This window comes from Heterodontus francisci, chromosome 18, assembly GCF_036365525.1.
Source record: "Heterodontus francisci isolate sHetFra1 chromosome 18, sHetFra1.hap1, whole genome shotgun sequence".
In the NCBI taxonomy this organism is placed as follows: Eukaryota; Metazoa; Chordata; class Chondrichthyes; order Heterodontiformes; family Heterodontidae; genus Heterodontus; species Heterodontus francisci.
Window position 1 is genome coordinate 24,155,135 of NC_090388.1, and position 14,881 is coordinate 24,170,015.

Below are 14,881 nucleotides of genomic sequence, written 5' to 3' on the forward strand. Positions count from 1 at the left end.
TGGTGCTTTCATTTCAGGTGTAAACTTCGGTTTCTCCTATTTTACAAGGCATTCCAGTTCTGTAATGATCACCGTAACTCTAAAGTGGTCATTACGGACAGATTCCAATACATTCTCATGTAACCTTAACAAAAAAATAGCCTGTCCAAAGAAGGGAAAACTGTCCAGTCACTACTTATCTATCAGGCCCACCCAAGGGTAATGCTGACCAATTAAACTATTGTACAACATTTATTAGCCTATAAACGCTATATGTAAGATAGGTACATGTATAATATATAGCATTTTATAGATATTATTACTTTAAAGTAATGTCATTGGCATCAAAAAAACCGCAACCAACCAGAACCTCCCATTATTGCACAAAAATACATAAGAGAGTTTCATTGGTCTGCATCCAAGTCCCCCAGTGTGCAGAGCCAAGAACATCTGCTCTGTTGTACCTATTTAGAGCCATGCCACTCATGCTCTTTTGTAATTATAGTCAGGACAATGGCATAATTAATGTTGTGAAAGGAGATGCCACACTAACATATTTTATTGGAGTAAAAATGGATCATTGCTTCTGTAAAGAAAGCCTTTTTAGAAAGGGGTCTATGGGGGCACATCTATGTTGTTTCCAGGAAGGGTTAACAACCTGATCAGAAACTGCAACAGTCGCTGGATTTTCTTTTAGCATATTGAGACAAGTGGGTGCCTGAGATGTACCACTGCTGATCTGGAGCCCACCAGCAACGTGCAAAAGAGGAAACCTCCCTATGACTCCAATACCTGCGGTCAGGTTAAAGACTGGTGCAACATTGACAAGATTGCTGGGATCAGCGACCCATGAATTTTCAGCACCATAACAGGGAAAACTATCTTATAATTAGAAAGTTACTCAACTAATTCTGATAGTATTACTTAGAATGCACTGATGGTTCAGGTGTTCTTATATCTTTATTTTACTGTGTATTGTCTAGAATTGTGTGGCCTTCCTTGGTTTCCAAGAAAGATTTCTGAATTAGATAAAAGCTCCCAGAGAGTCCTGATGTATGGATCAGATCTTGATGCAGACCATCCAGTAAGTACAAACAAAGTATCAGAGTTCAAATAGCAAAAGGAAAGTTATTACGAAACAGAGTTGTCACTAAACTCAGAGGCTAGTCTTTGTGGAAATGGTGGTTTAAATGCAATTCTGGATAAGAGTCCAAAATATTTCATAAAGGATCAGCAAAATAAGGCTGGTTACCTTATTCTAGTTAGCTCTGCCCAGTCAATAAAGAATTGAATCTAGTCCGTTGTGTCTCCATTATGTAGCATAGTGGTTATGTTACTGGACTAGTAATTCAGAAGCCTGGACTAGTAATCTGGTAAGACATGAGTTAAAATCCTATAATGCCAGGTTGGGTATTTAAATTCAGCTAATTAAATAAATCTGTAATAAAAAGCTAGTACCAATAAGTGGGGACCAAGAAACTACCAGATTGTAAAAACCCAACCCAATCCTTACCTGGTCTGGCCTATACATGACTCCAGACTGACAGCAATGTGACTGCCACTTAATCACCTAACAAGTCATTCACTTGTCACCACAACCTTCTCAAGGGTGATTAGGGATGGGCAATAAATATTGGCTTTTCCAGTGTTACAGTCAAGTGAGGAAGGGTCAAAGGGCTTCCTTCTTTTTTCTCCTTGTTTGACCACAACAGGTTTAATTCTTTCTTAAAGTGGATGTACTGGCCAATTCAGTAGGTGTTTGATTACTTACTTGCTAAGATCATAACAAGAACCAATCGGACAGGTTTTCTTGAGTTAACAAAGAAACAGGTTAACTTTATTGTACCTAAACCAAACTAATAAAATAATAATCAATGCGCCAACTTTCACTCACACACACGCTAGAGGTTTACATACACACAAATAGGTTACAGAGTGTGGAAAGGTAGATTGGTTGAGTTAGGGTCCATAGAAAAATGCAGTATACAGTCTGTGGCATTTGGTGATTTGGCTGGCTTCTAGCTGAATTCAGTGGTCCTGAGGCTTTTAGTTTAAAGAGGTAGATGACTGGTTTGGTGGGTTTCTTGGAGATAGCGATACGGATGATTTCCTCCAACGGAGTTTCTAATTGTAGCCGGAGTATGCAAAGGTGGTCAGTCAACAGGCAGGATTTGAAAGCTTTCAAGCTGGAATGGAGAGGGAGAGACCCCCACTCCGGTCTGCACGTGTCAGAGTCCACTTGCTTCTCCTCTGCTGCAGAGAAAATACCAGGTTAAAACTACAGATGGGGAGGGGCTTGTCACATGACAGTCACTCAGTGACTTAAACATAGCAGTTGGCAGTATTTCTTCTTCTGGCTAAAAGAAAGAGAAGAAACAGTTCCCTTAAACTTCCTAGGTCTTGGTTCTTGCTGGGGAATTACCAGACATTTTGTCTCCCTCATCACAGTCCTTGCAGGTAGGATACAGTGTTGCAAATTAGGTGACCATCCTAAGCTACTAGCAAAGTCATCTTTTTTTAAATGTTTTTAAAAATATAAATTCACATCTCAAGTCAGTGGATTAAAGAAACTTATCACTCAACAAAGCATATTGGCACAACACCAGTGATGTCCACAACCAGTGAATTAAAAACTTAGGACATGGGCAGCACTAGTTGCCCTCAGGGCATTAGGATTCAGAAGCCTTGAAACAAATGCCTGCCTACCTTTCCAGGTGATGACTAACATTTACAGAGTGTCTCATGCCAACACTGCCAGCGCGGGAACAAGCTCTGATGTCATCTGAGTGTGTCCGCAAATTTGCCACCTTGCCAGGATTAACTCGTGCATGCGCACGGTGATGTCAACACGTATTGTGATATCATCACGTGCGCTGTGCCCAGTCGGGAGCGAGGGAACGAGCAACAGGGTGAATGGGGGGACGGAGAGGGAGTGGGGCTGGGGGGTGGGTGGGGATCCAGCGGTGATGGGGGGAACAAGCGGCGAGGGGGACGGGAGGAAGTGAGACAGGGGAATAAGCTGAAAGGGGGAGTGGAGGGGGGTTTAAATGGCAAGGGGGGGAATAAGTGACTGGGGGAATAAGCGACGGGGCAAATAAGCGATGGGGGGAACAAGCGGCAAGGAGGGGGGAACAAGCGGCAAGGGACTGGAATAGGTGGCACGGGGGGGTAATAGGCGGCAAGGGAGGGGGAATAAGTGGCAAGGGGGGAATAAGCGGCAAGTGGGGGGCAAGCGGCGGGTGAAAGGGCAAGCGGGCGGGTGAGAGGGAGCAGGGGGACAAGCAGCGATTGAAGTGGCGGACGGACGGGAGTGAGTGAACTGGGGTAGAAGCGGCCATTGAGGAGGGCAGGGGGAGTTGCACTTTTTCAAATGACTTTCAGACTCCAATGCATGGCGAACAAAATTTGCCAATGCAGAGTGTGTTTACTTTTCTGTGTATGAATGAGCAGTGCCATCTGTATTCCAGGCAGCTGCCTGAGACATTGCTGACATTTCAGTCAATGACACTACATTTGTGCATGTGTGAGTAGTGCACCATCCAGTGGTTGTATTGTCAACAAACGCGTCCTTCATAGCAGTTTCTGCCAATCTTCCGCTGAAGTTACGGTGAGAGATCGGGAACCCCTGTGGAAATCATACCTCCAAGTCCTTATATTATAAATGAGAAAAATGACTCTATTAAGCAGTAATTTTCTGATGTTGTGCTATTGCTAGGGGAGGGGCCCATCTATCAGAGGTAATCATTAGAAATTTGGGCACAAGCTGGGCATGAATTTCTGACTGTTTAAATTAGTGGTTGAAAAATTAAGTGCAACCTGTGCCCTAGTTTCTAATATTCAGTTCCAGTGTAGAGACTCCTGTAGCTCATTATGAAGTTGAAACATATCTGAAATGCAGATGAATAGTCTGATACTTTAGAGAATTTGTACAATGGAAATCATAATGTTTTGTTTTAAAAGCTGATTTTAAAGCTGCAAAACTTCAGTTTTCTATTCCTGAATTTCAGAACTTCACACAATCTGGACTTTCTTGATGAATATAGTTAATGCATGAGCGACTGAAAATACTTCTTTTACAGTTTCATTGCAATATAAATTCACACTGCTGTGCTTTCTTTAGTATGGACATTCTGTTTGCACTGATAATGATACTATATTGTGTAGCAGCCTTTAAAATGATGTGTCTTAGGCTACATTTACACTGCAACTGTAAGTGTCAGTGCGAAGCAGTTTTGGTTTACACTGATGCTACTGTTGTAGTGTAAGTGCAGCCTAGATCTCCCTCTGTTCCCAGGGTTTTAAAGACAATGCATACAGAAGGCGGAGGAAATACTTTGTGGATGTTGCCATGAATTACAAAATGTAAGTGTTAGTAGGTAAAAAAGAGAATTTCATAGATTTTTAAAAAAAATCTGTAGATCAGCTTGTTTCCAATAGCTTAAGTTAATACATACAGTTACTGTCTCAACTTAAAGCTCATTTACGTAATATTAGCTTTACCATCAGAAACTGCAAGCCTACTATCAAGAGGCTGTCCTATTGGTCTACAACCATTGCGATTCTTACAAGGAAAAATCCAAACATCTGAAGTCAGGAAATTACAGTTAATGTTGTTACTCTCCAGTTCACATGAAGAGCCATGGGACAGATCTTCCGATCAGTGGGAGTGGTCTTGGTGTTGGTAAATGTGTGAGCAGAGACTGCAAAAACAAAACTCCTTGGCTCCTCAATTCTATGGTGCCCCATTCTGCTTCCCACCTTAAGTTGTCCAACCCTGTTCTTTGCTGTTGCACAAAATGTGTAAAAGCTTTATTATGGATGGATAATCTATGTTAATTAGGGCATTGTAACGCAGCCTTCCATTTCCTGTATTTTAACTCTGAATGCAATCTGACAAAGAAATAAATAATTCTGCACTTTGTTGCTGCAGCTCTTTAAATCCCTGCTTCTGTACTCAGACCTCCATGCAGAGTGTCAGTCCATTCTGGGTGTGAGCCTCCCTCATGCACAATAATTAGGAGTCAAATCAGAGGTTATGATGTGACCAGCCGTGTGCAATAGGTGGATGTTTGTTCATATTAACCTGCCCTGGAATCACCTGTTGTGGAAGTTTTACACTTGCATCTTCCTGCTTTGCTCAAAAAAGGCATTAAAAAGTCTTTTTCATCAATATTGTTGGTCGATAACAAAACGGCAGGAAAATGTGATTTTGAATTGTATACTTCTTAGATGTAATTAAATTTGCTATGATAAAAACAAGTCCTATTGTTGAACACCAGTAATAATGAACCTTTAACACTTCTCAAATAGTTAATGAGCCACTTAATTGGAATAAATGACAAGAAAAAATTGGTGATCCAGGTATAGATTTTGCTAACTGTTCACCTGATGTTCTTCTTAACTGTGTTGCTGTGATGTGGGATAATGGCCCCTATACGACCTGGAAGCAACTGATTTGGCACTAGTAGCAGCATAGGCCATATATGGAATGAAGGAAAATCAGAGTGAAAGATCTGTATAAAAATGCTGTACTTACAGAAAAATGCTTGCAAATCAAAATAGCAGAGGCAGGTGGATCATATTATTCGATCAGAATGTCCTGACTTAATCCACACTGCTTCTATGTCTAAAGGCAAAACTCGTAATTAACTGGAGGGCACTGATGGTGGACTCAACACTCATTGACTGTGATGAAGAAATAGTCGCTTTATTTGGGAGGGGGTTGGAGGCTCAAAAAGATGTTCGGACTGTGGATGTTATAGGGATGCGTGCAACAACTGGTATGTACCATATCAGCCATGATTTGCATATTCTATATTAAAAGACTATAAAGACTGATTATACATAAGCCTCTTCTAGTGCATGGAATGACAATTCAGTGTGCAAACGGATAAATGTGCTCATGCATTCACAATGTTCTATCTCTTTGCAGAGCAAGGAGAACACGATGATTTACAAGTTGTACACACAGAGAGAATGTACCACAAAACAAACCATTACTATCTACACTTTGAAGATCAGCCATGATCTAGTTGAATGGTGCAGCAGGTTCGAGGGGCCAAGTGGCCTAGACCTGCTCTTATTTCCAGCACACTAGGAAGAAGATCCTAGTGGGATTGAAGATGAAACAGTAAAGTACAGAGCATCAGTTTTAATTTTTAAGATATTTTTAGTTTTCAGATGCAGTATCTATTGTCACTCGTTCAGGACTATGTGATGATACATGACTACCTATCAGAGCTGGAGGTTGATGAATGTCAGTATACTGGTTGCAGCTTCAGAATGCTGATTGGCCCTGCTGTTTTTGCAATATCATTTATGTAACACTTTTAATGTAGAGAAACATCCCAAGGTGCTTCACAGTGCTATAATCAGTCATAAAATTGACATAGAGCCAAAGATGAAGTTATTACAAGGGATGACTAAAAGCTTAGTGAAAGAAGACTTTAAAATGAAGAAAGAGGTGGAAAGACAGACAGGACTCAGCAGATGGAAGGAAAATAGTTATTTGGTAGAATAACAATCAGCATTGTTGTTGCTATTGATAATATAGAAAAATTAGCAGTGATGACATTAAGAATGCAATTAATAAGACCCAGTGGTAATATCTCTCATGAATGCTGCTGCTCTGGAGACTTTGGGATCCAAAGTATAAGAAGTCCTCACAACAAAATCCATTGTACTGGCAGAATGGATACAGACAACCTCAGGAAGGACCTCATAGATTCCCACTCTCTGTACTCACATCAATAAGTGGACCCTGTAAGGGTCCCCCAGTGGTTGCATACATGGCCTTAGCAGAGGAGCAATCAGTGTCAGTGATAGTTCTATAGCCCTGCACAAGTGACAGTAGATGTTTTCTCTAAAGCAAACAGCCCGCACTGGCTCTGGCAAAGGATATTACAGGGACTGATGTAATCACATCTGCTGGTAGGTACAGGCAGCGGTGTATCTACTACAGTTGGCCATTCAGCTATGCAGTAGCCACCAGTCAACTCCTTCAACTATGGGAGCATCCAGTGGGAGGCCACACCAACGGCCAACATACAGAAGTTTATGACACTCAAGGGAAAATGCACCAGAATAAATGACAAAACCCTACACATATGCACTAAAATATAAAATAAATTGTATTCACTTTTAATACTTCTCACAGTCTGTCATTCTTTCAATTCGCAGAAAAGGAAGTGTCAATCATCCAACAGTAAAGCTGATACATAGTTTATTATACAAAGAAATACTGGTAATATAAACAGCAGTTCTGTAGTTATAAATATGCCCAATGGAGGAAGTCATTAGAAGAACTAGCTGTTGAGATCCTAACACACATCTCTCACTGATTGCAGTGGCTGGTCAATGATAGTTGGTTATTGAGCACCATCATTCTCCACCTCTTCTATGATTTTCAACTGCTCACCATCGAAATCCAGACTGTGGCCCCCATCATGGCAGCATTGTATATTGTACACCTATCATTTTGCACACCTCTGGGCAGATTCTAAGGTCCCCTTCGACTGGCCTCAAGCAGCGAAAGGGTTGCTTCAGCATCCTAAATGTCTGCTCATTGAGGGCCTTGGTTTTGCCTTGTCGTTGTTCTCTGCAATGGTCTGAAAGTTGAACAGAGGTGTCACTGGCTATGGTTGCTGCACATAACCAATACATTTTAGGAGCCAGACAGCAATCCATGCTTCTTCTTCACAGAGCTGTTGCATAATTCTAATTGCTAAAGAATGACAACAATCTGCGCACTTGCCTGTGAAACATGCATTAAGGTGCAGTGTTTTCTTGTGTGAGCCACATACCATTTGATCTCTTATAGAACAATTGCCCTTCCTATTTTGATATGTTTTGGGTTTGATAGTTCTGTCTAGTGATAACTTGAAACTGAGTAAACTGACTAATTTTATCAATGGCCATTGGGAATTTGAAAATGTTTCTACATTGTCGTAGCATCTCCATGTTAACCTGCTCTTTTCTTTCATATGCCAAGGGTTTTGCTATGCTTTTTCATAATTTTCTTTTTTTTTCAGACTTCCAGCATTCACTGTTTTTTTCTATTTATCACTATTGGTTCTAGAAAGCAACAGTTTACTTGGACCAGCCAGTTTAAAAAAAAATAAGCTCACATACTATGATAATGCAACTTACACCAATATACTGAATTATTACTGGAATATTTAACCCTATAAAGCACAGATTACCAATGTGTGTATTGCCTTTATAATCGCCAGCTGTAAGATGCGGGCAGCTACGCAAATTTTAATCGACCAGTTGTCTGTCGAGAGACACTTATTTTTTAACCAGATGATGGAAAACTTGTAATTCCACATCCAGCAGAAATGATGATCGTTCAATAACATGTCCCATTCTCCCCTCTAGCGGTCAGCCTATTCCCAGAGTTGAATACACAGAAGAAGAAATTAAGACTTGGGGGACGGTGTTCAGAGAGCTGACAAAACTTTATCCAACTCATGCATGTCAAGAGTACCTTAAGAATTTCCCTCTTCTAACAAAGTACTGTGGCTACAGAGAGGATAATGTTCCACAACTGGAAGATGTGTCAGTGTTTTTGAAAGGTATTTGGGATTACATTTATTATGCACTAATATGCATTTTTTCTCCTTAATTTATGGACTGAATTTAAGTACCTTCATGTTTCAGAACGATCAGGCTTTGTAGTCCGACCAGTAGCTGGATATTTGTCCCCAAGAGACTTTTTGGCTGGATTAGCTTTTCGAGTTTTCCATTGCACTCAGTATGTGCGTCACGGTTCGGATCCCTTTTACACACCAGAACCGTAAGTTCTGTTTCCCAGCCTCCTTTTCTTCAATGTACTAAGTAACTCGGAGATCGTTTTGCGATTTAGTTAGTAATGCTTCTCCAAAACCATTCAGCAATCTGCCTGTAATTTAATGGAACCTCAGGCATGTGAAATTATATAACCCATGCTTGTCTCCAGAGTAAAACCTTGACTTTTACTTTTTATCTACCATCCTGAGGCTATTCCTGTCGTTATTGCATTTATGCTGAAGAGGCATTTTTTAGATGTTTTGCTTTTCCAGATCCTCTTGGCTGCTGAACAGATTCTGCTACTTATTACATTGCCATCATGGGATAAAGAGGGCTTTTGCCTAATTTTGGGAGGAAACTACTCCCAGAGGAGACACAGAAGGAGCTGTAATACCCAGAGACAATGATCATCTGATTGCAACTGCATTTCTGAATCATGGGTCAATATCAAATCATGGGTTGCATTTATACTACAACTGGAGAGTTGGTGAAAGGTGTTTTAACTTCGTACAATGCAGATCCGTCCTTCAGGGACTTTTACTCTGGAGTTAGGTTATGTGCTGCTGCTGCATTTATAACTTATTGCTGCAGCGTAGATGTGGCAAAACCATTTTGTAGCAACACTGCAATTGTAGTGTAAATGCAGATTAGTGTAAAATGATAGCAAAATAATCCTGCGAAAGATTAAATTAAATGCATGGTCTATTTCAGTGTTTTAATCCCACTATCGATTCTTCAGTATAACACACCCTTGGCTAAGAGGGTAAATAACCATTGTATGGGTTCGTAACTCTATATCTGTTTCTACAGATGTCATTCTCTAAATTGCCTCCAGAAGGTTTGTAAGAGTGAGCTGGAGTGACAGGCATAGATATTTTCTCCCTTATTCTGCAGCAGCAAGCTGTCAATGGGTGCCTTTTCCTGGGAGCACAGCTGGAATAACTAGTTTATAAGCTACAAGGGAGCATGAGATTTATGGCCATTCTTGATTGCAGCAATAAGATCTGTGCAGTACTCAATCCGAATAAAACTTGTCTTAGAAATAATTAGTAATGGTGGGTCTGCAGTCCAGCGCTCCCAGTGTGAGCAACACTCTCAGGGCATGCTGCCATAGGGAGGTGCTATTTCAAGCATTATGCACAGCTTTGGCACCAACTCTTTCAGTGTGTTAAAGCTGTACAGCACACGTTTCTTCCAGTTAGAAGTGATGGATGTGGAAAGACATATGCTAGGGCTTCTAGCTCTGCTATTGAAGTGTTTCTCAGTGGCATCAGGGTCCATGGATGTAGAGGTTAGCCTTGGTCACCTAATAGCCATCTGCCCATTATTTCTATTCCATCTGAAAATGAAAATGCCATGGATTTTCTTGGGTGTTGGTTGCCTGGGCCTGGGAGCAGCCTGGCAGGACATAGTGCTGACAGAAGAAGGAGGGGATTTAAGTGCAGTGCTTGCAGCTGCATGTCAGGCCTCCGAGATCAGGGGCTTCTGGCTGCTAATGGAGATCAGAAATCCCCGATTACCTGAATGTACCTCGGTGGGAAGGTGGAGAAACTAAATGAAGGCACCTACCTTTTTCTGTTGGCCTGCCTCGGGACCCTGCATGCCTTCTATTGGCAGGTGTCCAGAGGCAGGTCACAGTGCCATGTTTCATTGGGAATCCCTCACCTGAGGCACCCAGATAGCGATGTCAATTCCTGCCTTGTTAACATGGCTGCGATGGGTTTGCACCTGCAGTAAGTAAAAGCCCAGCTCAGAATACTGAGAAATCCTGGGGCAGTGCAACCTGCTGAGACAGATCTCTGTTAAAACAAAAGGGTTATTATAAAGCCTGAGTCTTGTAGTATGGTTTTAAAGCTGTACCACAGAGCACTGTGACTCTCTAATGGAAATTTATACCATCGGGCACTCTTGGGAACATTGGCTTTTAGTCAGTTTTACTGTGGCACATTAGTAAATAACAGAATTACTTTGGATTTACAGCACAGAAACATTTGAAAGACAAACTAGCGCCTTTTATGACAACTGGACATTTCAAACTGCTTTACAGTCAATGAAGTACTTTTGAAGAGTAGTCAGGGTTGTAATTTAGGAAACGCAGTAGCCAGTTTGCACACAGCAAACTCCGACAAACAGCAATGTGATAATAGCCAGATCATCTGTTTCTCATGATGTTGATTGAGGGATAAATATTGACCGGGACACTGGGGAGAACTCCCCTGCTGTTCTTTGAGATAGTGCCATGGGATCTTTTACATCCACCCATGCAAGCAGAGGAGGCCTCAGTTTAACATCTCATTCAAACAACAGCACCTCCAACAGTGTAATGCTCCCTCAGTACTGCACTGGAGTATCAGCCTTGATTTTAATCCTCAAGCCCTAGAGTGGGACTTGAACCCAGAACCTGGTGATTCAGAGATGAGAGTGCTACCAACTGTGCCACAGCTGACACCTAACTAGGCCCACCTAGTCCATGCTGGTTTGTATGCTCCACACGAGCTTTTCCCCACCTTAATTCATCACACCCTTATCAGCATAACCTTCTATTCCTTTCTCATGTATTTACCTAGCTTCTCCATATTGTTACGACCGCTCAGGACAAAGCCCCCAATCAATATATATAATTCTGATTGCGGTGAGAGCAATGCACTGTCAATTCAGGTCGCAAATTATTTCTTTAACCTTTCCAAATCAAAGAAAAAAGCAACCAAATTGAACAATCTAGTAACCCCCGAATGAAGCAAATCAAACCAGGTATCTTTAGATAAAAGCAAAATACTGCGGATGCTGGAAATCTGAAACAAAAACAAGAAATGCTGGAATCACTCAGCAGGTCTGGCAGCATCTATGGAAAGAGAAGCAGAGTTAACGTTTCGGGTCAGTGACCCTTCTTCGGAACTGACGGAACTTGCTGCTGTTCAATATTCAGTGTATTTACACCTAATCTGTACTAATGCTTTGTCTTACAACACACCATTAACATATTGTTTGCCTTTGCTCCGTGACCTTTTTGTCAGCTATGTGGTCCAATCTGCACCTTCTCCTTTGTTATCTCTTGCCCCACCCCCACCTCACTTGCTTATAATCTGTGACTTTTCTAATATTTGTCAGTTCCGAAGAAGGGTCACTGACCCGAAACGTTAACTCTACTTCTCTTTCCACAGATGCTGCCAGACCTGCTGAGTGATTCCAGCATCTCTTGTTTTTATTTCAGGTATCTTTAGATATCAACAAATTAACTATTTATTAAAAAACTAAAATCTTAAACACTACTAAGATAAACCAATATCTAAAGACTTTATAACTTATTTAAAAATCTATCTTCTGCATTCGCATACATATAATTGGTTTTAAATTAGCTGACCAAAAAAAATAAATAAAATAAAGTATTTGCAAATTACATTCCTGACCAATGGTCTTCCAATACAACACACTCAAAGTTCACTTGCAGTCTTCCAAGGTCTGATGAAAACAGAAGGTCCTTCCAAAGATAGGGGTTCAACAGTTCGGCCGGTGTAGTATTAAACTCTTTTTTCCCCAGAGATGAACACAGCAGATATCAATAATTTGTTGTGAAAGGAAAAAGCTTTTCTCTTATTTTTTATGAAATTAATTCAGCTTGAAGCTATATCGAATTTTGAGAGAGAAATAATACAGCTTTTCTTCCTTCAGTTTAAATTGTCTTAGAGCTCTCAACTGAATGCTGCTCAGCTAATTTTAAAAGTCAAAACTGCAACATTGAATCTCATGTCCCCTCTCTCTCTCTCTCTCTCTCTGGCTGTAGCTTGGCAACCAGAATGCACTCTGGCTCACTGAGCCTCCGGAACATTCTGTCATAAAGATGTACTGATCTTATACAGTCTTAAAGGTGCACCGCAATATTTCTGAAGAGAGAGAAAAAAAACACAGGACCGTGACAATATATGCACCTGTACTATCTCCTCAATTACTTCTTGTGGTAGCATGTTCCATATTTTGACTACCCTTTGGGTAAAGAAGTTTCTCTTAAATTTCCTATTGGGGTGACTATCTTATATTATGCCCCCGAGTTTTGGAAACCCCCCCAAAAGTGAAAACATCTTTTGTACATGTACCCTATTAAACCCTTTCATAATATTAAGGACCTCAATCAAGTCACACCTCAGTCTTCTCTTTTCTAGAAATAGAGCTCCAGCCTGTTCAATCTTTGACAGTTATAACCGCTTGTGTGAAGAGTGCTCAGTTGGATTAGGAGCAATGGGATAAAATGACAAAGAAAAATAACACTTTTCTTCCTGCTTGCATTTTTACCAACAAATTACTTTTATTTTTCACTTTTTTTCATATATGAAGTGGTATACGGAGAGAATGCAGATCCAAATATATACAGAGTCCAGGATGCTGAAATTGACCTTACATCACATCTCTTCAGAACACTGCTGTTAATTTTATATTAATTGTGTTTAATTGTATACAGGTGGTGGGCATTAATTGGGGATTTACTTGAGCCCCTATAAATAGAGAGTAAAAATGTTGTGGTTGTTAGGTTAAGAGGTGTATGCTTGTCATGTATAACGCTGTAAATAAATATAAAAGTGTGTAAAGATTGGCTCCAGTTCTCTCCTTCACCAACTGGCTTTCTGGAATAGAACAACTGCAACCTGAGGCATGGCATGTCTTCAGTTGTCAAGGATACCTTGGTATCTTAATGTTGGCTTGATGCATAAAGGATTTAGCCCAGACTTGTGCTGTGGGCTCCTACCCATGTAGAGACTCTATCCATATTAATTTCACTCAGGACAACAGTTATAAAAAGGTTATCCCCACTTCTATGACTATATATGAGGGTCTTTAGTTATGAGGTCCTCGAGGCGGCCAACATCCCCAGCATATACACCCTACGGAGTCAGCGGCGCTTGAGATGGCTTGGCCATGTGAGCCGTATGGAAGATGGCAGGATCCCCAAGGACGCATTGTACAACGAGCTCGTCACTGGTATCAGATCCACTGGCCGTCCATGTCTCCGCTTCAAAGACGTCTGCAAACGCGACATGAAGTCCTGTGACATTGATCACAAATCGTGGGAGTCAGTTGCCAGTGATCGCCAGAGCTGGCGGACAGCCATAAAGGTGAGGCTAAAGAGTGGCAAGTCGAAGAGACTTAGCAGTTGGCAGGAAAAAGACAGAAGCGCAAGGGGAGAGCCAACTGTGTAACAGCCCCGACAACCAATTTTATCTGCAGCGCCTGTGGAAGAGTCTGTCACTCTAGAATTGGCCTCTAGAATCAGCGCACACCCAGTGCTGCTCCACAAACCACTGACCACCTCCAGGCACTTACCCATTGTCTCTCGAGACAAGGAGGCCAAAGAAAGTTATGAGGAGACAGCCAAGAGCTCTTCTCAATAAATAAGGAAGGTTAAAAACAGTTCTGATAGAGATTTTCAAAATTGTTGGAGTTTTTGATGAAGTAAATTGAGAAAAACTATTTCCACTGGTTAGTGAGCAGTTAGACATCATCCCCCAAACAATGACGTGAGAGGTTAGGAGATACTTTTAATTAGGTGTGCATGGACTTGAAGTATCTAATCAAAAAGGGTGATGGAAGCAGAATCAATAACAGCTTTTAAAAAGGAAGTGGAGAAGGCTGGCAGCTTCAAAAAGGTGAGAACTGCTGGATTCAAGAGTTAAGTACCTTTTCCATTTAACTGCTAGATCAAATCTGGCTGCGTCACCAATCCACTGTGATTGGACACATCCTCCCCTAATCCTTCTGATCTTCCCCCATGGCTTTCGATCTCTCCTAGGCACCTGACGTCCTACCCGCTGAGGCCTCTGAACACTCAGGCTTCCCATTCCGACCCCTTCCACCCACCCCATCCACAGTCCCCCCCAAACTACGTCAGGGCTTGTACCAACCTTGTCATGCAGCCTCTTCTCCAGTGTTACTCATCCGACTGGAAACCAAGCCTATCAATCAGGCTGACTTCCGGGTGGGAAACCTGCAGGGATGTCACATGCACACTGGGGAGTTAAAACTTCAGAGTGTAGGGTTCCCTGACGTCTGGGTTTCTTGTACAGTCCCAGGCCTCCCCCACTCCCAGTGGGTCACAGAGCCAAAGGGACAATATTTAAATAGC

General features: G+C 41.5%; 1 protein-coding gene across 1 annotated transcript in view; it reads left to right on the plus strand.

Moving 5' to 3' along the window:
* The window catches only part of LOC137379821 (tryptophan 5-hydroxylase 2-like), a 44,690-nt gene that overhangs the window by 14,157 nt on the left and 15,652 nt on the right, over positions 1-14,881 (plus strand). Inside the window, exons 4-7 of the mRNA XM_068051196.1 lie at positions 963-1,063; positions 4,274-4,341; positions 8,359-8,555; positions 8,641-8,776. Of these exons, the coding sequence (XP_067907297.1) occupies positions 963-1,063; positions 4,274-4,341; positions 8,359-8,555; positions 8,641-8,776 (502 nt within the window). The remainder of the gene's footprint in view (positions 1-962; positions 1,064-4,273; positions 4,342-8,358; positions 8,556-8,640; positions 8,777-14,881) is intronic.